Source organism: Schistocerca cancellata, chromosome 6, assembly GCF_023864275.1.
Source record: "Schistocerca cancellata isolate TAMUIC-IGC-003103 chromosome 6, iqSchCanc2.1, whole genome shotgun sequence".
Taxonomy (NCBI): domain Eukaryota; kingdom Metazoa; phylum Arthropoda; class Insecta; order Orthoptera; family Acrididae; genus Schistocerca; species Schistocerca cancellata.
In genome coordinates, this window is record NC_064631.1 from 640,610,381 (window position 1) to 640,637,331 (window position 26,951).

General features: G+C 39.6%; 1 protein-coding gene across 1 annotated transcript in view; it reads left to right on the top strand.

Annotated features, from left to right (window-relative positions):
* Positions 1-8,010: 8,010 nt before the first annotated feature.
* Positions 8,011-26,951, top strand: part of LOC126191484 (maspardin-like) — a 38,787-nt gene continuing 19,846 nt past the window's right edge. Inside the window, exons 1-3 of the mRNA XM_049932369.1 lie at positions 8,011-8,260; positions 8,343-8,477; positions 15,865-15,970. Coding sequence (XP_049788326.1) covers positions 8,162-8,260; positions 8,343-8,477; positions 15,865-15,970 — 340 coding nt within the window. The 5' untranslated portion in view covers positions 8,011-8,161. The remainder of the gene's footprint in view (positions 8,261-8,342; positions 8,478-15,864; positions 15,971-26,951) is intronic.

Genomic DNA, 26,951 nt, shown 5'->3' on the forward strand with positions numbered 1-26,951 from the left:
ATATTATGTCATGTATACAACCACAATAGTTTTAGCATGTATCTGGCCATGTCAATGTGGTTTATGTCAGCAGTATAATTTGCTAAGACAAGATTATGCAAAATACGAATTGCATCACAACATCAGAGCACAGCGCTACCCTGTCACAACCTCTCGAAAGTTCACAAAAGTCGAATAGTCGATACACGGTTTCTATCGTATTCGATGTAGCGTGTATACGTCATAATGACGTCACATCGTATCCAAGTCCGGTGAACTTAGCATCCTCCAAAGCTCACAGTTGTCTCATCGGCTTCCTGCGTAAGAATGGCCCATCCTCTGCTTTACTGCCAGTTTTCAACGCTCTGTCCATTGCAACGGCGACTCCTCGGCACTAGTCAGCCTACCTGGACGCGGCCGCCAACCGATCGGCGCCATCCAACGTGCCTGCACAATGAGACTGCGGAACTCGGCGGTCCGCAAATGTTTTCACCCAGGTCCCGCAGAAAAAGCACTCCCCTCAGCCGCCGTATGCTTGTACGACAGTCGATAAAATCAGCACCCTATTCCTTTAATGCAGGTCAAGCTAACCGCTATTCATTTACTAGAGCACACAAGCAAGAGCGTTTACTACTGTCCACCATTTCATCATGTTGTATGAAGTCAGATCGTGTCCAGGTATAGCAACCAGGTAATAAAGACCAACTTCGCCAAGAACATTACGCCGCATAATACCGTATTAGAAGTGAGAATGCAGTGCAATCTCTCAAAGGTTCCGAGTTCGAGTCTTGGTACAGCACACACATTTAATTTGCCAGGAAGTTTCATATCAGCGCACACTCTGCTGCAGAATGGAAATCTCATTCTGGGAACAGAAAAGTAAATTACCAGAAAAAGTTAGCCATAAAGGAACTCGGACCTCTGAGAACAGATCCTTTCATTGACAGAGTGACGAAATCAAATAACAGTGACTACAAGCAAACATTTAGCAAGGAAGTGAACAGTTAGCACAAGCTGTTGTGTTGGTGCAGCATAAGAGTATCTGATTTTCCGGCCAGAAGTAAATTCGTCAAATAATAAATGTGTTAGGGATTTTGAACGTTTGTCCGAAAAATGGAAAAGCACTTGAACTCCCACATCCTCAAAAATGCGAAATGGAGAGTTGCGAAAGCTTACTCATAACTTCGTTATTGCCTTAAACAGTACTTAATTAAGACTTTTATCCATTGTGGATGTGGAACACTGCGACTGTGGTGTGAAAAGGTTTTCAGAAATTACTGCAACCAGTCGCCTTTTATGTAGATGTATTTTATTTAACCATGACCGGTTTCGAGCTGCCTAGCAACTCATCATCAGATGGTATATGTATATACCATCTGATGATGAGTTGCTAGGCAGCTCGAAACCGGTCATGGTTAAATAAAATACATCTACATAAAAGGCGACTGGTTGCAGTAATTTCTGAAAACCTTAGTACTTAATTATGCACAAAAGAACAAAATTTCATAAAACAATTCTTTCTTTTGTTAGATAAATTATGCATCTTATTAATAGTATTGTTATTTTTATAATAATAATAATTATTATTATTACTGTTATTATTATTGGCAGTGGCTGTACTTGTATAAAACTGTTGTACAGCAGATGCTATTAATTTCAAACTTGCAAATTTTTCTGAAACTAAAAATTTATGAACACCCAGAAAGTGTACTAGCGAGCCACCGCTGCGCACACCAATCGTCATCTGATGTGGCCATCATCTTCGCATTGCCTACGCACAACACTAAATCTTTCTTCACCACCTTCTACATTTTAGCCATATGGTTCTGGCACCAGTAACCTACGCCTCAGCCAGAGTCCAAGAAGAGAAAGCTCTACAGTGGAATCTCACTTAACGAGCACCTTCCACAATCCGCAGTTCGCATAACGAGCAAAACAAATTGTAAAATACTGACTCGTTTAACATGCAATGTTTCGCATAACCAGTGACGACCATTTAGTGTGACGTCACCAGCCGTTCGGACGTGACGGGGTGGCGGAGGAAACGTTCAACAGTATGAACATTACTCATTTCGGCAGCGGCATATGAACAATGTATTTAGTACGTACTGCAGTCTGGGTGTAGCACTCTTTCTATGACCATTTTAGTGCAGCTTGTGAACATACATTTTTCTAAACTTGTTTTTACATAGTGTTTTTTGATTTGCAAATTTTAATCACCTTCGTAGAAATTTTCTCGAAGATAAAGCTGCAAAAAGATGACCATAAGAGAAAGAAAATGAGCTTAGAAATAAAACTAAAATCATTGAAAATCACGAACGTGGTGTGGGCGTTGTAGATTTAGCATGGAGTTACAATCGGTCTACATCAACTATTTGCACTATCCTCAAGAACAAGGACAGGATTAGGGAGATCGATGCTACAGATGCAGTAACAAGAGTATCTAACAAAGGTTTCGTATTCTGGACGACATCGAAAGGTTGCTCCTTATCCCTTTCTTTCCAGAGTGAAAATTTCTTGAACTTTCATCTGATATGTATCAATTTCAATACATTATGAGCTGCATACTGAGACAAAAATACTGAAAAAAATTCTCAGAGTGATAGTTTGTTTGAGAAGTCACAAGCACTATCGTGCTACTCAAAGTATAAACATGTATAAAATTCAACAGGCACTTCATGCAAGTGTTTAGACGCCTTACGTGCATTATATGAAACATTCGCCATCTAAAAGAATACAGGAATGGCTTTAAACTAACGAAATGTAGGAAAACATACTGTATTTATCTCTTTGATGCATAGCTTTGTCTCCTTGTTGAAGTTTGAAATGAGCTGTTGCGCCTTGGTGGTTATGTTGGTAAGCCACAACAAATTTAAAATCGAACCAACAAGATCATGCTGCCCAGAGTGGAAAGGGTTATATGGATAAATAAAAAGTAGTTTCAAGGCGACACTATTAACGAGAACATTATTTTTGAGAAGACGAGAATGATTTTCGCCGACCTCGTTAAGAAGACGTCAGGATCATCAGCGGTCGAAGAAGTGTTTAAGAAAAGCCGTGGGTGGTTCGAGAAGTTTAAGAGAAGAACCGGCATCCACGGCGTTGTGAGGCACTGCAAAGCAGTCAGCTCCGGCACAGAGGTAGTAGAGAACTTCATCAGCAACTTCAAGATGCTCGCATTATCCTGAGTGTTATGTGCCGCAACAGGTTTTTAATTGTGACGAGACGGGTCTATTCTGGAAAAAGATGCCTAAGCATACCTCTATAACAGCAGAGCAGAACGCATTGCCCAATCACAAGCCAATGAAAGACCGTCTCTCACTGCTATTCTGTGCCACTGCAAGCGGCGATTTAAAAATTAAATCGCTGCTTGTGTGTAGCATTCAGAAACTCCGCGAGCCTTCAGGAAGTATAAATCCCAGAAGAGCAGGTTAAATGTGATTTGTGGGTGCAACAACAAGGCTTGGGTGACGTGTAATCCCTTTTGTGATTGGATCAATGAAGTGTTTGGTCCCTCGGTGAAAAAATATTTGCTTGAGATGAATCTGCCGCTCCATCTCTTGCTTGTTATGGACAACGCTCCTGCCCATTCTCCAGGCCTACAGGACCACCTCTCTGAAGTATTTCAGTTCATCAAGATCCACTTTCTGCTTCCCAACACTACTCCGTTACTCCAGCATATGGACCAGCAGATTATTTCTAACTTCGACAAGCTCTACTCTACAACATTCTTCGAGCACTGCTTTGAGTTAACTGAAGCTGCTAATCTCACTCTCAGAGAGCTTTGGAAATATCACTTCAGCGTCATTGCCAGCATCAAGATTATCGAAAAGGCTTGGGAAGGGATTAGCACGAGAACTCTCAATTCCGTTTGGAAAAAGCTTTGGTCAGAGTGAACTGTCGAATGCGACTCTGTGGCATTTGAATCAGTATCTGTGGACCCTGTAATCAATAAGATTGTGCCTTTGGCCAAAAGTATGGTACTAGAAGTGGATAACAATGATATCAATGAGCTTATGGAAGATCACAGCCAAGAAATGACCACCGAAGAGCTTATGAAGTTTTAGAGTGTTTCACGGGAGGAAGTTGTGGAGAGGAGCTTTCAGAAGAAGACGAGTTGGCGGTAACAGCAAACCACTTATCTTCTGGCACAATAAGAGAAGTTCTGAAAGCATGTGAATGGTTGCACCACACATTGAAAATCATTACACCGATAAAGCAGTGACTAAGTGTGCTACAAATTTATTTGAAGATAAGGCTGTGCCACATTTTCGCCGAGTGTTGAAGTGTTGGCAGAAACAAATGTCTATAGACAGCTTCCTAGAAAAAAAATTAGTTATGTGTTGTGAATAATAATGTACATAATACTGTATGTATCATTTTCTTTGAATAAATGGCATGAATATGATGAAACTTTTTGTACTTTTTCTAAATGAAAAGCATTATTTTATTTTATATTAATTTATATAGGATAAATTGTTTCACAAAAGAAGTGTTTCAAACCATGAGTAAGATCCTGGAATGAATTATACTCGCTCTGCGAGATTTCACTGTATTTCTTAACATTAGTGTCACTCCTCTCTCAGCCTATCCCAGCTGTCTTTCTTTTGGCCACCAGCAGGCCATTATTTATTTTACATTGTGAACACTACACACCTTTTCCATTCATCATCTTTATTTATTTCTGATTATTTTGTTCCTCCATCTCATGTGCTAAGTTTGTCCTATTTTTCCTCGCTTTTTTACAAACGAGTCAAAGTATCCTCCAACTTTCATTCCTTGAGTTCTGCTGCCAAGCTTTTCTGTTATAGTGTCATTGTTTGCATTCTACAGCAAAGTTATGTTAAGGAAAAATCACTTAATTCAGTGTTACGATGATTAGTATTACTATAATACTATATATTCATTACTAACCTTGATATTAATACTATTATTAACATTATTAATTATTCATAGCTCATGTACTGTACACACTGCAGTGTTATCTCTTTAACAATGCCTGTTTAGACATAAGAGTACTCCTATATTTATTTACTCTATGTTATAGTCTATTACCTAATATTCTGCAATAGGTCATATTTTATGTATATTATTTCACTTTCTGCATTCACTTTAAGTAAAATAATGACTCTATACTTAAAATTATAGTAAAAATTGCTGTTGCTATCATTTTTTTCTACTGCTCATAGTAGAACCATTCACCATATATAACTACTAGTAGATCTACATATGTTTACCTTTTCCAGTATTATCCCTGCTATCACTCGATGTCTGACTACAGAAAACTATCTGTTTAATAGTATTGTTATTAGAGTTTTCTCACATTTACTCAATGGCGTTTAGTCTGTGCATAAATGTAAGATAAGGCCCAAAGGAACTACTCTCACAAATAAAAAAGTGTTTCCATGATCAGGTCCTGAGGACCACATGATGCCAATCACACATGTCATCCACTGCCCTACAGTATCATTTGGATCCAGTAGAGAGTACCATGAATTCAATACACTGCTCTCCCAAATGTTGTCAGCTTTCCAGACCTTGGAGCCACTATTTCTCTTTCGCGTAGCTAAGTTGGCCACTTAGGGCTGAGTGCATCCTGTACCATTTGCCTGACCAAATACAGATCTTTGATATTACCAGGAATTAAACATAATTCCTCCATATGGCAGTCAGACATGCTGACCACTTAGCTGTGGAAGTGGCCATTAATTCCCCAAGGTAAAATAAAGGCCTAAGCAAATAAATAACATGTTCATGTTTGGGCACAGTAACCAGTTTCATTATTAATCTAGTTAATGAGACTGATCTCATTAAGGCAGTAAAAACTGGACATATTGTGATCATAGAATATTTCTGAGGTGAACAAATCTGCTTGATTTGGTATTCTGTTAAGTGACTGGACTAAAATTTGTTGTTACTGCTGCTTAAAATGTACATATATGAGGGTGGTTTGAAAAGTTCTCGGAGTGGAACAGGAAAAACGTACTTACATCATTTTATTATTTTTCATTGTAGTCTCTTTGTAGACTAATGCACTTGGTGCAACGATGTTCCAGTGCCTTGATCCCATCTCGAAAATGAGTTTCCTCCAGGCCTGCAAAATAGTTGTCAACTCGGGCTATCAGTTCTTTGTTTGAAGTGAATCTTCGCCCACCAAGAAACATTTTCAGTTTTGAGAAGAGATGGAAGTCTGACAGAGCCATATCAGGAGAATAAGGCGGGTGTGGCAACAATTCATGCCTTAGTTCGTGTAATTTTGCCATGGGGACGGCACATGTGTGCGGGTGTGCATTTTCTTGATGGAAGACGACTTTCTTCCTTGCTAAACGTGGCCTTTTTTTGCGTATCTCTTGTTGCAGTTTGTCCAGGAGGTTAGCATAGTATTCTCCACTAATTGTTTGCCCAGTGGGCAGATAATCTACAAACAGAATCTCCTTCGCATCCCAAAACACTGATACCATGACCTTTCCCGCTGAAGGGATAGTCTTTGCTTTCTTTGGTGGCGGAGAATCAGCATGTTTCCACTGCTTTGACTGTCGTTTTGGCTCTGAGGTATAGTACTACACCCAAGTTTCATCTGTGGTCATAACCGGCATAAAATATCTTGTTCGTTTCTCCTAAAACGGCCTGAACATTGTTCTAGTATCTCCGTTCTCATGCATTTTCGATCCAGCGTCAAGAGTCGCGGCACCCATCTTCTAGATAATTCTTTCATTTCTAATTCTTCAGTTAAAATGTGATGTACCCTTTCAGATGACATCTGACAAGCGTGAGCAATTTCACGCACTTTCAATCAGCGATTCTCCATGACCATTTTGCTCACTTTTGCAGTAATTTCTGGAGTAGTGGAACATCTTGGCCGACCACTGCGCGAATCATCATCTAAGCTCTCACGGCCAAATTTAAATTTTATCGTCCACTTGGCAACAGTTGAATATGAAGGAGCAGAGTTCCCCAGTGTATTCTGGAAATCGGCATGAATGTCCTTTGCTTTCATACCTTTCTTTACGAAGTACTTCATCACTGCTCGAATCTCGATTTTTTCCATCTTCGCAAATTACTGAGCGGGAACAACAACAGACTCGTCTCCGCTGCAGCTGTCTTCCAAGAGTATTGACGTGGCAGGTGTTTACAGGCGACAGTCCAATTAATATCAACGTGAACAACTCGTTGCGCTAGTGCTGACCTCTCGTGGTGATTCCGAGAACTTTTCAAACCACCCTCGTACAAAAGGCCAATAAATAAATGAAAAAAGACCTGTGCTGTTCTTTTTCAAAATGATCCACTGGAAAATAAGAAACAAATATAAGAATAACAGACATGAAATTAAAAACCATTAAAATTTATAATACAGGTAACCAAAGTTCAGAACTAAAATTTACAAGATAGAGAACACTTATGACAAATAAGTGTTCACTAACGAGTTGCGACATAGTCATATTAAAAATCCACAGTGATCCAGGAAGACATTTACATATTTTTACTCCAGTTACAGATAGCAAAATTTTGTGATCCATAACTGAAATAAATATATGTGTATGCTTACTAAGTCTTCGTTAATTCACTCGAATGTAATTAATTTAATTCATAAACATAATGTATAAGACGTTTATGAACTGCTACAACACAAATGAAAAGAGTAGGTAATAGTTCTTTACGTTAATGACCAAACTGTCTAGGTGGTATAGGCAGAATCTCTATCAATGCGCAACACACACAGTGAAAGAAAGAAGAGTAAAATAGCTCCCGAGGTGTGAGGTAAAAAGAATTCAAACATTTTCCAGTGTTTTTTGTGGAAAAACATACCCAAACATTCCAAAGTAATTGATCTGTGATAATGTTAATGAATTTAGCGGCAGCGAAGGAAATTTTAATCAAAAGTTTCAAGAATTTAAGGGAGGAGATATTAATGTCCGAGTGCTCTAAAGAGTAGTTCAATAATGGATGACATAAAGTGGTATAAAATATTAAACCGCATGAAGTGACGCATTGAGTTTATCGGAACATCTGTAATATCTGTGAAGTGTTGCCTTTGATCTGTTGCGTCTCTGACGACGTGTGATGTCAAACGAGAGGTGTGGGAAAGTGATTGGATTGAAATGTGAGCGCCGAAAGCTTGCGTTCGGTTGCAGATTTTGTTGACAGTGGCTTGGTTATACGGGAGCCTTGTGCTCATGAAAATATGAGTTACACCAGTGATTTTTCTCAGTCACAGGAATATCTGAGCTTCAGGAGCAGTATACCATTGCGTAAAATTGTCGTTGACACGGACGCGTCTAAGGCAAGCACGCGAGTGAAATTGTGTGCTGGCTATAAAGACAGCAAAGTTTGGAGAAATTAAAATACTCTATTTATTTTTACAGGGCTGGAAAGTGTATGATTCTGGGCCGAAAGATGTAAAAACGCCATTAGTTTGCTTGCCACCTGTCAGTGGGACAGCTGATGTTTTCTTCAAACAAATACTTGCCTTAAATGCCAAGGGGTATAGGGTAATATCGGTGAGTCTTTTCATAATCCTGTTTTAATAAAATACGAACCACATCATTCTATTCATTTTGTTTTGCGTGTACTGCGCAGGTGAACAGTAAGGGCCTACCAGGCTGCTGCTCATATTATCACCTAAGAAACTGTGTTCGGTGTCTGCATGGTGTGTCATTATACGTTAGTTCCCAGTGTATCGAAATATTGTGGTACATGCGTAATATTGAATAAAATGCACTGGTTTGTTTCCAACTTCTGTAAATGTAGCCATTAATACTGTCGATTTATTTAAATTTCAGCGTTGTAAAACATCAGCACCACTGTGTACTGTTTATATGACATAGCCTGAGTATACAGTTAAACGTTCCTTTTTCCACCGCCAGATTCTACAGACATATTTTGGTTTAATGCTGATGCTTTGACTCTTACATATAGTCTAGATATGACAGTCGTACTTATAGTTACTTGTATATTTATTGTATAATAACTTTGCAGTACACATTATCTGATAACTCTGCACCAAAATCACAAAAAACTTCCTTAGTACAGAACTGTCATGACAGTGAGTGTCAATATATCATCCGTAATTTCTGCCCAAGAGCAGTTTTAAAATGATGTATGATCTGTTGGCTTAATGCAAAGAATACATAAGTGATACAGGCATATGAATACACATGTCTGAAGAGGAGAGGACAATATAGGCCAGTCGTGGCCTGAGTAAAGGAAGCATCATTCCTAAAACCTAACTTGGGGTGACCAGATGCAGCTCAAGCCCCCACCTTCTGAATCTGAGGCCAGCATTTACCAAATGCACTAACTCAGTCTATTATACCTAACTCTGTTATCTTATATTTGTTACACTTAACTTAATAACAATAATTAGTCTTGTAAAATGCTCCCATTAAACTTTTTTTTTTTTAGTCTGTGGAAGTTTGTGCTAATAATTTAATATTCTTTAGAGGGCTACAATTTTCAAAAGTAGTGCTTGGATCTTCAAAATTTGTGTTATTGGATTACACTGAACCTTGTGTTCTTGTGTACTTCAGTACTTTGAATCGTATTGTCTAACCTTGCAGCTACACTCCCAGTTGTGAATAAAAGTTTGAACTTGCACCTTATATGAATGTAATACAGAGAATGTTTGGTACACAGTTGCCACAGCATAATACTCCATGAGTATCATAAGGGCCACCCAATCTCAAACCAAACCTCTTCCCTATCCAACATGAAGAGAAAGCTTAGAAAATAACTGAATCTAAGTGAAATCTGTTAAGGCACAGTCTGTTGTCCCAAAAGTAACTCTGTACTTAAATGTGATTTCTTTAAACATGCTTCCAGGCAGTTTAATACCTCCCTCCCAGATCTCAACTGGATAAAGGAATCAACATAATTGATCAAGCTCTTGGCACACGGTTTCTGTAAATATCCTCTTGCAATGCTTGAGGTGCTCTTGTTGGCACTCATGTCCATTAAGTTTGTCTACACTGAAACAATGGTTGTGGTGGAAATGAAGGTGGTAACAATGCTTGTGCTTCTGATAAATATCTACTCTCACTGTAATATTTGACCTATAAACCTTTGAATTAATAATCGATACTCAGAGGAATACCAGTGGTCTAATAGATTGCGAGAAGTGTAGCATTCTGAAATAGTTAATTCTGTTTGTTAGAATCATCACCCACTCACAGTGTACAGTGATCTCCCCTTCACCTTAGTCAGGCACTGAATTTTTGTTGTCCTGCATCTGTATTATGTCTTGTAGTGGATCAATGTATAGAGCACAGAAATGCACAATAGCAATCACACTGGCTTTTGAATGCTAGCTCTTTTTCCAGCAAAAAAACACACACACACACACACACACACACACACACACACACACACACACACACACACACACACAGAGCTCAGGGAACCGCTTTCATTAACTATCAATAATTAGTCTTGCCAAGGCCACAGGAGTGTGCCTGGGTGTTTGTAGTTGTGTGTGCTGTACTGTGAGCTGTGCTGTTGCTAGAAAAAGAGCTAGAACTCGAAAGCTGGTGTGAATGCAGTTTTCTTTTACATGTTTCTGTGCTTTACACATTGATGTACTATAGACGAGTGGTTGCCATTCCCTTATTTTGTCTAGCTCCCTCCAGAAATTTCCAGTATTGAAAATGATTTCCACTTACTGTAGTTAACAGGTGGCAAAATATTGGTAAGTAGTTTATCATCTGAGGGATATAAATACTTAAAGTATATTCCCTTAGTACTGTAGTGAAATTATAGCTGAAGTGGTTTTAGTTGTGAGAGTGTGTTAATTAAATCCTAGTGAGGAAAAGACAAGATTTCAATCGACCTAACACAAGGAGGAGTAATGACAATGTTTGATTCTTACATAATCATCAGAGTTATAATGAGTGTTTTGAAACAGATTTTACACATCATTCTCACGTTGAAGTGAGATACCAGATTTTCTCCTGGCGTATACAATTTTCAAACAACTTATGGGGATTCAGCCAGGTAATATTTACAGCAACTGCCAATATTTCATTGGGAGTACACCCCTCGATTTTCAAGGCAGTTTGTGCCTTGAAAATGGTGGGGTGTATTCCCACCGAAATATCAGCGGTCACTGTAAATATTACCTGGCTGAATTCCCGTAAGTTGTTTGAAAACCTTGTAGTGAGTCTGTAATACCTCCAGATGTAGAGGAGTGTTAGATATGAGTGTAGACTTTGGCCAGTGACATAGGAAATATATGGCAAATGCCGTAAACAGTGTGCAACTATATGTTGACAATGTTTTCAAATGAGCTAAGCTACAGATCAGTCTGTTACAACCACGTTTCTTTTATGTCACATTTGTTGGCTTCGCCAACCACATTCCAACATAACAAGTTTTTTGTGCGTTCATATTCGTTGGCTTCACCAGCTAACAACAAAACTGTGAGTATATGGAGCAAAAGGTGATGTGACAGCAGCCATTAAGCCACTAGCCAAAACCAACAACTTGTATAAAATATTCCTCTTGATGCATACTTACATACTTACTTTTCAATGTAGTCACTCTGGCGACAAGCATGTATCTCCTAACAAGAGACTAGTTTGTTGATACCACGGCTGTAGAATATTTGACTTCATTGCGGCTGTCCTGTCACATCCTCTGGCCCAGACTGTATCCATTCCCAAATGATTAAGTATCTGTTAGATTACCAGCGCCACATCCATTCCGTCTTCAATCGCATCTAAAGTGATGACAATTCCTGTCGCAATGGTGGATCATTCCAGTGCTAAAGCCTGGTAAGAATCCACTAGATTTATATAGCTATCGTCCTGTCAGCCCCACCGACGTTTTGTGCAAGCTGCCAAAACGTATGGTGAGCCGGCGTTTGTGTTGGCTTCTTGAGTCTCTGGGCCTTCTGGCTCCGTCCTGGGATGGTTTTCGCCAAGGGCTCTCCACCTTTGACAACTTGGTCCACCTGGAGTCTGCCATTTGATTGGCCTTTTCCTGGCAACATCACCTTACACCTAATTGTTGTCCTTTTTGACCTGACAAAGGTCTACGATACAACTTAGCAACACCACATCTACGCTAATCTTCATGAGTGGGGTCTCCGGGACCCGCTCCTACTTTTTATACAGAACTTCTTGTCACCCCACACTTTCCAAGTTCACATCAGTGCTTCCCACAGTTTACCCCATATCCAAGAGAATGGGACCCTGCAGGGCTCTGTCTGAGTGTCACTCTCTTTTAATTGCTGTTAATGGTTTCGCACTAGCAGTAGGGTCCTCGGTCACTCCCCTCCTGTATGCTGACAATTTTTGTATTTCCATGTGCTCCTCTTCTATTAGTGTGGCTGAATGCTGGTTGCAGGGAGCCATACAAAACGTGCAGTTGTGGGCCCTCATTCATGACTTTGTTTTCAGCTGCCAGGACTTGGGTCATGCCCTTCTGTCATCCTTGTACTGTCCACCCCCATCCAGAGCTTAGCTCACTGACCAACTTCTTGATATAGTAGAGACTTAGCGCTTTTTGGACTGGTCTTCGATGCCCACTTAACTTGGCTTCCCCATCTTTGTCAGCTTAAGGAAAAGTGCTGGTGGTATCTTAATTTCAATTTATGCCTGAGTCACACCAAATGGGTTGCTGATCCCCTACGCTGCCGCAGCTGTACAAAGCCCTCATGCAGTCCTGTATTGACTATGGGAGCATGGTGTATGGTTCAGCATTGCCGTCTGCATTGCAGCAGCTAGACCCTATTCACCACTGTAGAGTTCAGCTTGCAACAGGAGCTTTCCAGATGAGCCCAGTGAACAGCTGCCTCGTGGAATCTGACATCCGTCCATTGTGGCTTAGGCAGAAACTACTGCTTGCAAATTATACCACCCACATTCATAGTTTACCTCTCCATCTCAACTACCATTTCGTTTTTCCTAACACAGCAATCCATCTCCTGCAACATGGCCAAGAACAGGGCATTCCAGTCCATGTCTGTTCACTTCTTACTGAACTTGACACATTCTCTCTACCAGTTTTTCTGCGGGTCCACTTGAATGCACCTCCAAGGTCCATGCCTCATCCACAGCTTCACGTGGACCTATCGCAAGACCCAAAAGCTCAGTTCCACCTGAGGTCCTCCGCTGTCAGTTTTTGTCTATTCTCATTATGTTTCAGGGCTCAGAAATAGTCTACATCGATTGCTCAATGGTTGACGATCTTGTTGCTTTTGCTTATGCTCGTGTTGGACATACGGAACAGCCCTCCTTGCTGGTTGGCTGCAATGTTTTCAGTGCAGAGTTGGCTGCCATCCATCACGCTTGTGAGCCTATCCTCACCTGCACTTGGGAGTCCTTTGTCATCTGTAGTGACTCCTTAAGCAGCCTACAAGCTCTTGACCAGCACTTCCCTCACCATCCTTTGGTACTGACTATCCAGGAGTGTCTTTACGCCTTCGGCTACACTGGACATTCAGTGACCTTCATTTGGACCCCAGGACGTGTCAGGATCCCAGGCAACGAACTCGTTGACCGCCTGGCCAAACAGGCTACTAGTAAACCAACTCTGGAGATTGGCCTGCTGGAGAGACTGGTTTTTGATCGGCCTTCCATCACAAAGTTTTTGCAGTCTGGTATACTGAATGGCACACCATCAGTACACCAAATAAATACATTTTACCAAGGAAACAATGAATGTTTGGTGGTCATCCATGCGAGCCACTTGCAAGGACTCCATTGTCCTTTACCGGCTCCACATCGGCCATACATGGCTAACACTATATAGGCCTATATCTTTGACATCAATCTATTGCAGAATTATGGAACATATTTTATGCTCATTTGTTAATATGCTTTTGGAGAAGGAAAGTCTCATCTATAAAAATCATTGTGGATGAGCTTCCTTGCCTATGAACTTTAACATCCCACACTTAATGAAACAAAATTGACAGATAAATAGCTGGGGAGACCCACCATAACAAGGTAATGCCAGGATATCCCAAGCATGTGGGATAGGACTGTTATTTACAGTGTACACAAATCATCCAGCAGATAATGTTGGAAGCTGCGTAACACTGTTCACAGGTGGTACAATTTTCTTTGAGAAGTTTGTAATGCTAGAAGGCTGTAGTAGAAAGCTGAAAGACCTGCAGAGGATTGATAATTAGTGCATGGACTAGATATTGACTCTGAACGTAAACATGTGTAACAAATTGCACATAAATAGCTGGAGAGACCCACCATAACAAGGTTACACTGTTGATAACAAATCGCTGGAAACTTTAACTACCATAAAATGCCGAAAAGTAATCATATGAAGTGATCTAAAGTGGAATGACCACATAAAACAAATAATAGGAAAAGCTGATGCCAGGCTCAGGTTCTTTCAGAGAATCTTAAGGGAATTAATTCATCGAGGAAGAATTTGCTTACGAAACACTTGTTTGACTGATTCTTGGGTATTTTGAAAGAAATAATCTGCAATGACTGCAGAATACTTTTTATTAAAAAATCACAATCTGTTTCACGCCACTATAAGACGCATCCTCAGGTGATTAAGACTCCTTTTAACTCGTTATCACCGAAGGGTAACTACCTTAGAACCACTTGCCATAATTCACAACATATTGAAAACAATGCACTAAAAGTGGTAGTCCATTTTTAAAAGAAGGGGACAGCAGATCCGCGCCATAAGCAAGAAGCACTACTGGCTTGCCTGCTGCCGCTCAACCACCTTCCTGCATATGGCACGGTTCTGCTATCTCTTTCATTTTAAATATTGACTAAGGCTTTTAGCATACTATTTGTTTACAACTTGACGAGAATTACGGTGAGTTACTCTACAGCAGTTACCTTTCAGCAGTGACTAGTTAAAAAGAATCTTTATCACACGAGTATGCATGTTCTAGTGGCACTATAACAGTCGTGAGTTTTATTAAAAGTCTTCTACAGTCAGTGCAGATTATTTCTTTCAAAACATGGAACTTTGACTGTGGTTGCCAACAATTTAAAGTAACTTTATCTTGAATATTGCTTATAATTGTAGTCAAATATCAAATAGTCATCAAGGAATGGCACACTTCATCACTGGATCATTTAGTTGGCATGACAGCATTACAGAATGCCCAACAGATTCCAGTGCAGTCATTATAAGAGAGACAATGTGCATCACACAGGGATTTACTATTAAAATTCCAACAGATTATGTTCTGGGAAGACTTGGGCATACATTACTTTTTCCCATCTTGCAAAGTGATGATGACAAGAAAATCCAAGAAATTAGAGCCAAAAAATAGATTTACAATCAATCATTCTTCCCATGCACCATTCATGAATGGAACAAGGGAGAATTGATGGTGGTTCACATCATAAGGTGGATTTCAAAGTACACATGTGGAAATGGATACGATTATTATTGATTCTGTATTCTGAAAATTAGAAAGGTGGAATGGAACATGTGAGGAAAAAAGTAGTCAGGTTCTGAATCTACATTTGGCATGAAGATCTTTCAGCATACTTGTAATGTTGTGCCATATTTTAACAGAATGTTTTATTTTTAATGAGATACCAGCATTTGAATTATGTAATTATTCAGTTAAACATTGTTTGGTGGTCCTTGAATCAAATTGTTGAGTTAGCATGAATTTTTCATAGCCTATCAAGAATGCCACGGTGTGACCATTGCCGATAACACAGGAAGGATAGTCAGCCATCGTGTGACACATTATGTTTGATATAATGCAGTAATCATCAATATAGTGCATTCTTTAGGAAGTATGTTGTTGAGAGGGAATTATGTTGTAAGTCATTCAGTGTGGCATTTGATAACTTTGGCATTGTGAATTAAAGACTTTTCTGTAGAATTGGCCCCAGACATAAAAAGAGATTACAATAATTTTTGCTTTGGCTCTGATTCTTTTTTCAGGCAGAGAATCCTGTTTATTGGTCTGTTAAAGAATGGTGTGAAGGTTTCAGAAGATTGTTGGATTATCTGTGCATCAATAAGGTGCATTTATTTGGTGCATCACTAGGTAAGCTCTTTTGCCACTTCCATTATTGTCAAGTTCTCCAACACCTTCTCCATTTCTGAAACTCATGTAGCAGAGAGAGAGAGAGAGAGAGAGAGAGAGAGAGAGAGAGAGAGAGAGAGAGAGAGGGAGAGAGGGGGGGGGGGTAGAAATGTTGCCATACATATTACAAGACAGTGAAATTTCTTATAAATAATCCCAGCAGTCAAGTATGATGAAAGATGTATTCTTACTACAGTGGAGGTGTTCAAATGAACGTAGAGCAAAAGCTAACAATCAGTTTCTAGAAATGAGAATTAGGTGAGAACAACATGAGTGCCTTTAACAAATTCTTCCAGAAGAAAAAACAAACTGAAAAATAGACTTGCAAAAATGAAATGGAACTAAAAATGATGTAGACTATATGATCCTGTGTATGGCAAAACGAATGTGCATTTTTACTGCTTTTGGGATACAGGCACTTTAATGTTTCATAGAGCTGTAAATTTGCCTGAGCGGTTTTAAGAAAACTTTTTGTTCAAATTTATTGGCACTAAACTTCAAAATGTTAAGATATGAGACTTACAGTTGTAACTCCATTTTTCTGGCAAGAAAAGGGAGGAGGGCAGTGGTTGTATTGCACGTTTGTTGTTCTGGCGTTAGGAAGGCAGACTAGGTTTTCACGTACACACAGCAAGTAAATTACGTATATTGAATCTAGTTCCAACTTTATTGCTTCGATATACCTTTCACAGAGTAAAGGATGAGAGATACTACTGATAGAAGTCTTCTGCATATAACCCTTTTAATCTACATCTGAGTCTTCTTCAGTGTCTAGTTCAGACAGTGCCTCATGGGCAGTTACATCAATCAACATATTTTGATAATGGTCTTTGGATTCCCTGTGGAATCATCTGTTCCTCGCACAGTGTGTGCGTGTCCTTTCTTCTGTAGCAATTGGAAGGTTTTTTTCATGTATACCATGGAATACACACATATGAAAAATTTCGCTCCTTTTTTTTCCAGTGCTGATACATCAGAATCACCATAAAATTATGAAAAACTGAAAGATGTTAAATTATTTCTAAAATTTTGAAATTTTAGATGTGTTAGTCACTTGTCAAGTTCCGAAAATACTCTCACAGTATAGTGTGGATGATGAAAGGATGAAGATCCCTTGTGCAACTTTTGGAGTGCCCAGTGGCGCATAACTGCTTTTGATCCCTGTTTGAGAAGGAATACAGTCGATTACCATGTAATCTACTTCAAGAATGCATGGTCAATAGATTACAAGTTGGGATAATTGTTATGCAGGACAGTGCGCATAGAAAGAAATGTAGAGGTCTGGTGACATTGGCATCCATCTGGCACCATTCTCACTGTATGATGTCTAGCATTTCATCCTATTTTATGATCTGCCTCATTCTTCACCTAACATGTATCTTCTACAATTCCCAGATTTTGTGTGCTCAAATTATACACTGCCAGTTTTTCCCAGGTGGAATCATTAGCTGCAGGATTCTTACAGCATGTTGAACACAGCTTTTAGATAGAAATTTACATCCACAGCACCGAAACTTTGTGTATAGCATTTCTGTCTTCATTGTACTTCTTTCGATCCAGATTTATTCTCCATATAAATATTTTCCACACTCATCTTGCTTCAACTTTTCCTACTGTCAGCTACTTACGTTGGCAACATTTACAACACTGAGCTTTCTTTGGTCTAAATTAAGTAGTTGTGGAATACTTGCATGTATTTTGGAAGACATTAGTTTGCAGTTGTCCTTGCATTTGGCTTTATAGTAACTGTAAATTACTGTAAAATTTGGTTTTGAATCCAGAAACATTGTTGATGATGACTTTTGTCAGTATTAGAGTAATCTGATGGAAGGATAACTCAAAATGTGCTGGCTTATGCAATCGTCATCACTTGTGACAATGTGGTCAGTGTCCATTAAGTTTCAACTGCTGAACAGTATTATCACAGTATTAGTAAGGACTCTTCTCACCATAGCTACTATCATATTTAAAGTAGATGAGAGAAAATCGCAGCAATCAGAACGAAGAGGAATAAAAATGAAATACCTCAACTATTTTGCATATTCCTTGTTGTTCAACCTTCAGTCCCTTTTACAGATGTTTTGGTGATGAATTGACATTGTTGGACTTAACTTCTTGCCTTTTTATATCCTGGTTTGGTGGTGTGCACCAGCTAAAATAAAATAATGATGCTATCTGTACTCTGACATGAAAAAGGTAGCAAGAGTCACCCTGGTCAAACTGTACATAGGATCCAGTTCTTTCAGCCTCTTTTTGTTCCCTAAAACATTTTGGCAGTTTATTTTCACCTTGTATTCTCAGTTTCATAACAACTGTAAAACAGAAAATGTTTAAGATTTTATAATAAAAATCGTATTGATGCAACTTAGGCGAGTTCAGAAAGGTCGTTACTTTTTCTTCTAATACATTTTTATGTGGGTTTCTTTCATGTTGATTAAAAGTATGTGTAGTACTGATCTTACCACAAGCATTAACACTCATCAGAGCTGGTTGGCTCAGTATGTCTTGCAGGCCAAACTTTGTCACATGGATCCATAAGTTCTGGGACAAAGTGAGATGCTTTGATTGGTACACTCCAAAGAACAAACAATTTCTTATTTAAAACTGAGAACCAAAGACATGGTCATATTTCTGATGGCTGAATAATGAAATTGGTGTACTCTGTAACTAATGAAGCTGTCTTTTTATACAGGTCTGTAATAAACTCGGTACATAAATGATCAGCTGAAGTGTTTTCAGTCACACTGTTACATGTGCAATGATGTAAATAGTAATGAAACACATAACTGTCATAGCATGTAAGGTAATTTGTTGTACATATGTAGAACGTCCATATTTGCACAATGAACTGCAGGCATTCTGTGGTGTGCCAAAAGCACCAAAACATTCACAGTTCTGGCATTAAACAGTAAGTCATAAAAGTTCAAACAGTGGACTCGCATTTGGTTTGGGAGGGCAACAGTTCAAACCCACGATGTTTCCTTTGAAAGGGCACAGCATACTTCTTCCCCAATCCTTCCCTAAGTCAATGAGACTGATGACATCTCTGTTTGGGGACCAAATTAACCAACCAACCGCAAAAGTTCTAAAATTATGAATGGTCCACATTCTTTGTGGCATTACAAAGTGCACTACTTCTTCTAATCTTTCATGAAAGTGGACCTTTCCTGACCTGTCACAAAAACACATTTCAGGTTTTGCTATAACAAAGAACACAAATGCTGAAACTCTCAACGCACCTCAGTCATAATTGCCATTTTTGCACATTTGTGGTTTTTGCATAAGTGGGATGATATTGTGTCAAACATTAAAGAAATTGTGCAGGATTTGTTAATCCTCAGTCATATACGAATTTCAAGTGATCATCGACTGAAAAGGTGAGAGTAAAAAATGATAAAAAGCTAGAAAGAAACTCATTTTATTTACTTATTGTTATCATTCAAATTTTAGTAGTAAGGTGAGTTAGGAGTGTGCATGTTGTCTACAGGTGCAGGACGAGTTTGTGATAGTTGTTTGAACAGCTGAAGGTGGTGTTGGCTGTGGACACCCAGATGTAGGCTGCAGTCTCAGGGTGTAGCAGTGGCAAATAAATTGGCATTTCATGTGAGGATACAGCAGGTGTTGCTTGTTTCCCCCACAGTCTCTGCTGTTGAGGTACCTGGCAACGTGCCTGACATGGGGCACCCACACTCCCCGCAGTGGGGTGCCTGGTTGTCAAGTGTTTGCATCCTTCATGGCAGTGTGTCAATGTGGGGACTAGCATTTTGACCTCCCCCACTGACACTGTGGCTGGACAAGTGGCTGCTCTTCAGCAGGGTCTGAGGAAGGAGTTTAGTAGACATTGAGAGCTTTAGTTTTAGGTGTGTTATGGAGCCTCTTGTTTGGACAAGAAGAGAATAGAAGATTTTGGAATGTGGTGCTACAGAAGAATGCTGAAGATTAGATGGGTAGATCACATAACTAATGAGGAAGTATTGAATAGGATTGGGTAGAAGAGAAGTTTGTGGCACAACTTGACTAGAAGAAGGGATCAGTTGGTAGGGCATGTTCTGAGGCATCAAGGGATCACCAGTTTAGTATTGGAGGGCAGTGTGGAGGGTAAAAATCGTAGAGGGAGACAAAGAGATGAATACACTAAGCAGATTCAGAAGGATGTAGGTTGCAGTAGGTACTGGGAGATGAAGAAGCTTGCACAGGATATAGTAGCATGGAGAGCTGCATCAAACCAGTCTCAGGACTGAAGACGACGACGACAACAACAACAACAACATGGAGCCTCTTAGGGAAGGTGTCCATGGTTGAAAAGAAGTCCAATATGACTAAAGTCTTGGGGCATGTGTGCACCAGTGACCCCTGTCACTTGGATCCTGAGGCCATCCTCAGTTTGTATGGGCAAATGTTGGAAGTGGTAGTGACTGTGGTCCTCACTCATGGGGTGTAAGCAGAGGTTAACAATTTACGGTATCATACTTACAGACTTGATTCAACTGAGGTCTTTTAGTTTGAAGTCAAGTGGAGTGTCTCAACCAAAGACTCTGTCAGTTCTTTGACAGTTTTTGGTATAGAATTTTGGACTTCCTGTACATAGTGGAGAATTCTAAGAATCACACTGATAGGTGAGAGGAAGCAGCTACATGGTTAGCAGAGTGCTTATGGAGTATACATAGATGTGTTTTAGGCTAAGTGATAGTGTGAGGTCCTCTGAACACTTGCTGGTCAATACACTTCAAATGACAAATTTTTAACAGTGAATTGCAAATTCATACGTAACAAAGTTACCGACTTTTCTATCCCCATCCTGCAGGAAAGGTATTGCACTTAAAGTATACTCTGAACCAACTACTGGATGAAGTAGGAAGCTCTGAAATATTTAACAAAGCGTGGAACCTATGTCAGAAAGATAGGTTAGGTGCTATAGGGATTTGGGGGGGGGGGGGAGGGGGGGGGTGTTTCATTGTAGTCAACAAAAATATTGTCTATAGAGGTGAAGTTTTAATTGGACTGGAGTTTATTTGGATATGAATAACTGGCCTTTGTGAACCCAAGTTAATCATTGTATATTTTTACTGGCTAATGGATTCAACCATAACAGTTGTAGAATCATTCAAAGAAAGTCTATGCTCATTTGTGTGGAAATGGCCCAATCGTGCAATATTAGTTGGAGGCAACTTTAAACTACAAAGTATAGACCAGGGCATCTATGAACTCATTGCAGGTGAAATGGACAGTCAGTCTTGTGAATTAATTCTGATCACATTTTCCAAAAACTGTCTTGAGCAGCTACTTTGACAACCCACACACTATGAATATATTTTAGACCTTTTAGCTACAAACAGGTCTGATGTTATCAACGGTGTCGGACAGAGACAGGATTAGTGATCATGATGTCGTCATAGTGATGGTGACTATAATGTTAATAAACTCATCAAAAAGGCTAGTAATTCTTATTCTGGAAAGAGCAGATAAACAGTTGCTAGCCTCTTACTTAGACAATAAATGAACACCATTTCATTTTGATGTGTTGGACATAGCGGAATTAAGACATTTAAACTGGTTTTAAATACACTCTACAGAAGTATGTAACGAGTAAGTGGATTAAGTGTGGAAAAGACCCACTGTGGTTTAAAAACAAAATTTGGAAAATGCTGAGGATGCAGAAATCAAAGCACTTTCAGTTTACAAAAGAACATGGAAATGTTGAGAGGCGAAAGCCAGTAGACATTTGTGCGTCTTTATAAAGATTGATGTGTGACGGATCATACCTTAACGAAAGATTTTTCCCAAAACCCAAGAAAATTCTGGTGTTGCAAAAAATAACTGAGTCAAAGTCTTCTGTCCAGTCACTCATCGATCTGGTGGGGCACTAGAGGCTGTCAAAAGGGAAAGCCGAAGTTTCAGAGTTTGCATTTAAGAAATCGTCCACACAGGTGGGTTGTACAGACATATCCTCATTTGAATGCCATTCAGTCTCCCCTGTGGAGGACATTGATATTGGCATTAAGAAGCCATTGAAAGAGTTAATAATAAATCACTAGGACTGGAAGGAATTTTGGTGTTACAGAGAGTATTCTACAGCACTGGCTCCTTACATTGCTTGTATTTATTGTGAACCACTCACCAAGTGTTAAGTCCCAAGCAACTAAAACAAAGCACAGGCAATGCCTGTATATAAGAGGAATAAAAGAATGGACCTACAAAATTAACATTGATTTGCTGTAGAATTTGTGACCATATTCTAAGTCTGAATATAATAAATTTCCTTGAGACAGAATCCACATATCAGGATGGGTTTATGAATATCACTCAAGTGAAACTCGACTTGCCCTTTCCTCGCATAGTCATCTGTGATTGATTGCTGATGATGCTGTAGTGTATGGAAAAGTGTCATTTTGTGACTGTAGGAAGATGCAAGATGAATTGCGCAAATATCTAGTGATGAATGACAACTTGCTCTAAAACTAGAAAAAAATAAGTTGATGTGGATGAGTAGGACAAATAATTCTCCAATGTTCAATTAGAATATTAGTGGTGTGTTGCTTGATGCAGCCACATCAGTTAAATATCCAGGCATAAAGCTGAAAAGCAGTTAAAAATGGGACAAGCAGTTTATATTGGTAGCAGGGAAAGCAAATGGTCAAATTTAGAGTGTCTGTAGAGTTCTAGGAAAGTGTAATTCATTTGTAAAGAAGATTGAATGCAGAACACTAGAGCAGCCCATTTTTGAGTACTACTCAATTTCTTGGGAAATCCCCATGAGGTTCAACTAAAGGAAGACAATTAAGAGGCGTGCTTCTAGACTTGTTAATCAAGATTTGATTTACATGCAAGTATTGCGGAGTTGCTTCATGAACTCAAATGAAATGCTGTTGACAAAATTTAGAGCGTCAGCATTTTTGGGTGACTGCAAAATGATTCTACTGCAATCAATGTACATTTTGTATATGGACTACAAAGACAAGAAAGAGAAGTTAGAGCTGAATGTGTGTAGACAGTTGATTTTTCCTTGCTCCATTTGTGTGTGGAACAGGAAAGGAAATTACTAACAGTGGTACAATTTATGCTCTGCCACACACTGCATAGTGGCTTGCGAAATATGTATGTTGATGTAGATGTAAAGGTTAGAAAGTATCAGAATTTATTGAAGAATAAATAAGTATACCATATTAATTTACCTAACTCGTGCACTGTCTGAAAAAATGAAGGTTACACAGACATAACCTCTTAACAAGTATCACACACTGAACTGCTCTTAGTGCTTTGCTTCAGTAATAGAATTGAAGACATAAAAGATGGTAATTATTGCACTGTATAATTCCCCAGTAGGATGTGTTGTAAACCTGTTCATCCCTTTAATGAGATTACAAATTCAAGTTAGTAGAATTAATTGAGAAGTCATTGCATATGTGATTAATTAAATAGTGAATTAACCTTAAATAGTAGTTATGAAGGGCACTGATTCCCAGCTTTTGTTTGTTACACAGACTAACATTCCCAAGGGCAGCAGAAAGACATAGTGCCACTGTCTTCTTTAAAGTAGATTTGCGTCTCGTCATAAAATGTTTTATCTGACCAGTAGGATTAATCTAGGATCAAAGTATCCTGTGTCAGGAGGACAAGGCTGTATTTAATGCAGAGGACTAGATCTAATCATCACTGAAATATGCACTACAAGCAGTTCTGCAAAAATTCATTATGTCATCAATAAAGCAAAAACTGTGCACAAACAAATATAAAACTCAGAGGACAGAAGCAGAGGCAACTTGAAACATTATTAGGCATGTAATGAATAAATGCAACAATGAAATTTAATTCAACTCTTTGAAAACAATGTGCAAGACAGAGGATGATAAATTCAAATCTTTGGCCACGATTACAGTGGATTATTCTTCATGGTACAGAAAAAGAAGTCTCCTTAAAGTTACTGAAGCAAGCTTTGTATGCTCTACCAGCACACACCAGTTTCCCCAAATCAACAATTAGAGAGGAAATAATTATTAGGCCACTGAAAAGTAGTTACCTGTGGTATAATTTCAGAGAAATTTGTAATCTTGTACTTAAGTGTTCACCTTGAGGTACCTTTGCAATCAGTTAGTAAAAGTGACCTCTAATTATAGACCCATTTCCCTCCTCCCTCAGAAGGTAGCTTATAACATAAAACTCAACCACCTTTCTGACAGGGTCCTTTTAACAATAACTCAGTTTTTTATCCTATTCAGTGTAGGTAGAAAGTAGTTAATGATCAGTCACACAGGGCATGGCACATAGACTGGTGGAACAAACAGGTGGGTCTTGTGGTCAGTGACAGAGTTCGGGCTAGCCAGAATAAAAGTTCATAGTGTAAAGAAAGTCGTCGTAAGCATACACAGAGCCCAGGGTGCAATCTGAATTGGAAACTACAAACCCAGGCAAGATCAGTCACTCTATCAGTCGTGTGTATGGAAGGCTTTAGAGAACAGTGAGAACTGTCAGAAAAGTGTGGGGGCCACCATATTTACAGACACTGTCGCATAACTGGAGGTGTTCATGTCACATGCTTGCAAGCAGCAGTGCACTCTGCAGGAGCAAGCTGTGACTGGTATGGAGCCAGAACACCTTTGACCTATTCTCTATATCAGTACTTGGATTCAATGGAAATCGAAGTCAATTTTGGACACTTAATTCCCATCCGCATTTAACCAGCAAGTGGGACCAGAAATGGCCCAGCTTGTGACTACTGTGTTGAGGGAAATGGGGGTGGGGGGGGGGGGGAGGCATGGGAGATGCTGAAATCGCCACCGAAGCTCGTTTGCTATTTCCTCATCACAATTGGACGGGTCAGATGTCTGCCCTGTTGGTGACCTTGCCAGCCGATCAATAGTTTCTGGGGTGCCACTGCATCCTGCCTGCTGACAAGTCGGTGCAAGCCATGGTTTAGATGGGGAAAACAGTTTGGCCTCCATGGCTACCTCAGCATGAGAATGCTCAATCTCTGCCGATTGCTTGGTGTGGGAGGGGGGAGGGTTGGTGTTGGTATTAGGCAGAAGTGGCGTAGGTAGTGAGAGTGGTTCCATCTCCATCAGTTCCCATTGCTGGTCATTACTGACTCCTTGTTGGCACCAAAACTAGGGCAGAGATTGTAGCAGGGGCAGGTTTGTCCTGGACATGGTTGTACGAGTCTTGCCCATTCGGCTGCTGGCGGGTAGAGGGTGCTATGTCTCATTGAGTCCAGAGCTGATTGCAGTGCGTAATTATGTGCTCCTGGCAGGCTACAACCTCAAACATCTGTTGCTCCCTATTGTTAAACCTAGAGTTCTGGCCAAAAATGTAAGCCAATACATTGGAGTTCATGCAGTAATAAGGCTGTGCGCATGGATGTTTGATCCACTGAGTTGGGTGTGCATTTGTGCTTGTGTAAAATTTCAGCTGGATTACATCTAATTTTGGGGATGGACTGGTAAGTCACAAGATATCTGGTGAGAGCTTTTCTAGAGTTGGCTCTAGTCACTATGTCAAATCTGTGTTTTGAAGGTCCTGACCATTTGCTTGGCTTCTGAATTGGATGGAAAGGGACAGTGATCAGGTGTTAAATACCATAGCATTTTCAAAAATTCTGAAATGAAGATGACTTGAATTGAGGGCCGGTGTTGGAAACCAGGGTGGAAAATGCCCCCTCTACTCGAAGTACAATGGGTAGAGTACATGTGGTAGCTGCTGTAGTGGTGGTATCTGTCTATGCCACATATGGGACATTGGAGGTCCTCAACAACAGCTAGCAACCACATTGTTCCTCAGAATGGTCTCTCGAAATCAGTGTGTATGCTTTGCTGGGAGGAGGGGGTGGAGGGAGGTTGTGGCACATCTAAGAGTTGAAATGCTGCACCAGTCTTGCTGTTCAAATTTCCACTTTTCACACTATAATTGGGAATTTTTAAAGGGTTTGTCACTGATTGGTGTCTAAGTTGAAACACAGAGCTTTTTACCTGTTAACCATTTCATCTGCACTACACAGTAAGCAGGAAATGCATTCACATTTGAGTGCTGCATGGTGGGCTGATAATGGATTTCGTAGTTACAGTTACTAAGGAACAACACCCATGGTTGCAGTCATATGAAACTTACCATTAGTCATAGAGAGATACCTGAAACTTCTTGATACTGTATATGATAGCGAATATCTCTTTGTAATTTTGCTATGCCATAGGTAACATTTCAAGATTGAAATTCAATGAGCTGTCCTGTTCTGTTCTGTGGTGTGGCTGTGGGACACAATCTGACGCATTGGTGACAAGCATTGCAAAATGTTTGCCTGGATTGAAAATTGCTAAACAAGATGCCAAGTTGCAAGAACACTTTCTGGCACACCCTTGACTGCACAAAAGTAACTCCTATCCTAAGTGTATAGGAATTTTGAGCCTCTTTGGGAACAAATTTTGCATAATTATTAACTTTTCCAAGGAACAACTGTAGTTCTTTCAGGTTCTTAGGGGTTGGTATTTTATTGATTGTGTCCACTTGATCCCATCTTTACTTAATATTTGTTCTATGTACTTTAGATTTGGCTCAAAGAACTACATGCGTTGAGCAGACAATGCCCTGCTTGAAGCCGCGCAAACATCACCTGTAGATTTTGAAGGCACTGCATGAAATGTAAACACTGCCACATTTACTTAACTTCCAGGGTGCAGTTGCTATTAAGTGGCAGGCATACATAAGTTATTCTGAAATCAGTTAGTCATTCAATAAAATTGGTGCCTTTGATTCTTTATCTCTGCCTTTTCTTGTGTGCAGACTGTGTAACAAAAAACTGCACACATTTGATTTAAATTATCCAATATATTCCTGAATGAAATAGGTACACTGTGTGCCTTATAGAAACTGGGACAAGAATGACCTAAAGTGGTTTCTGCTTATGTAAGATTTCAGTAATCACATCCATAATTTAATAATGTTACAAATTTTTTTT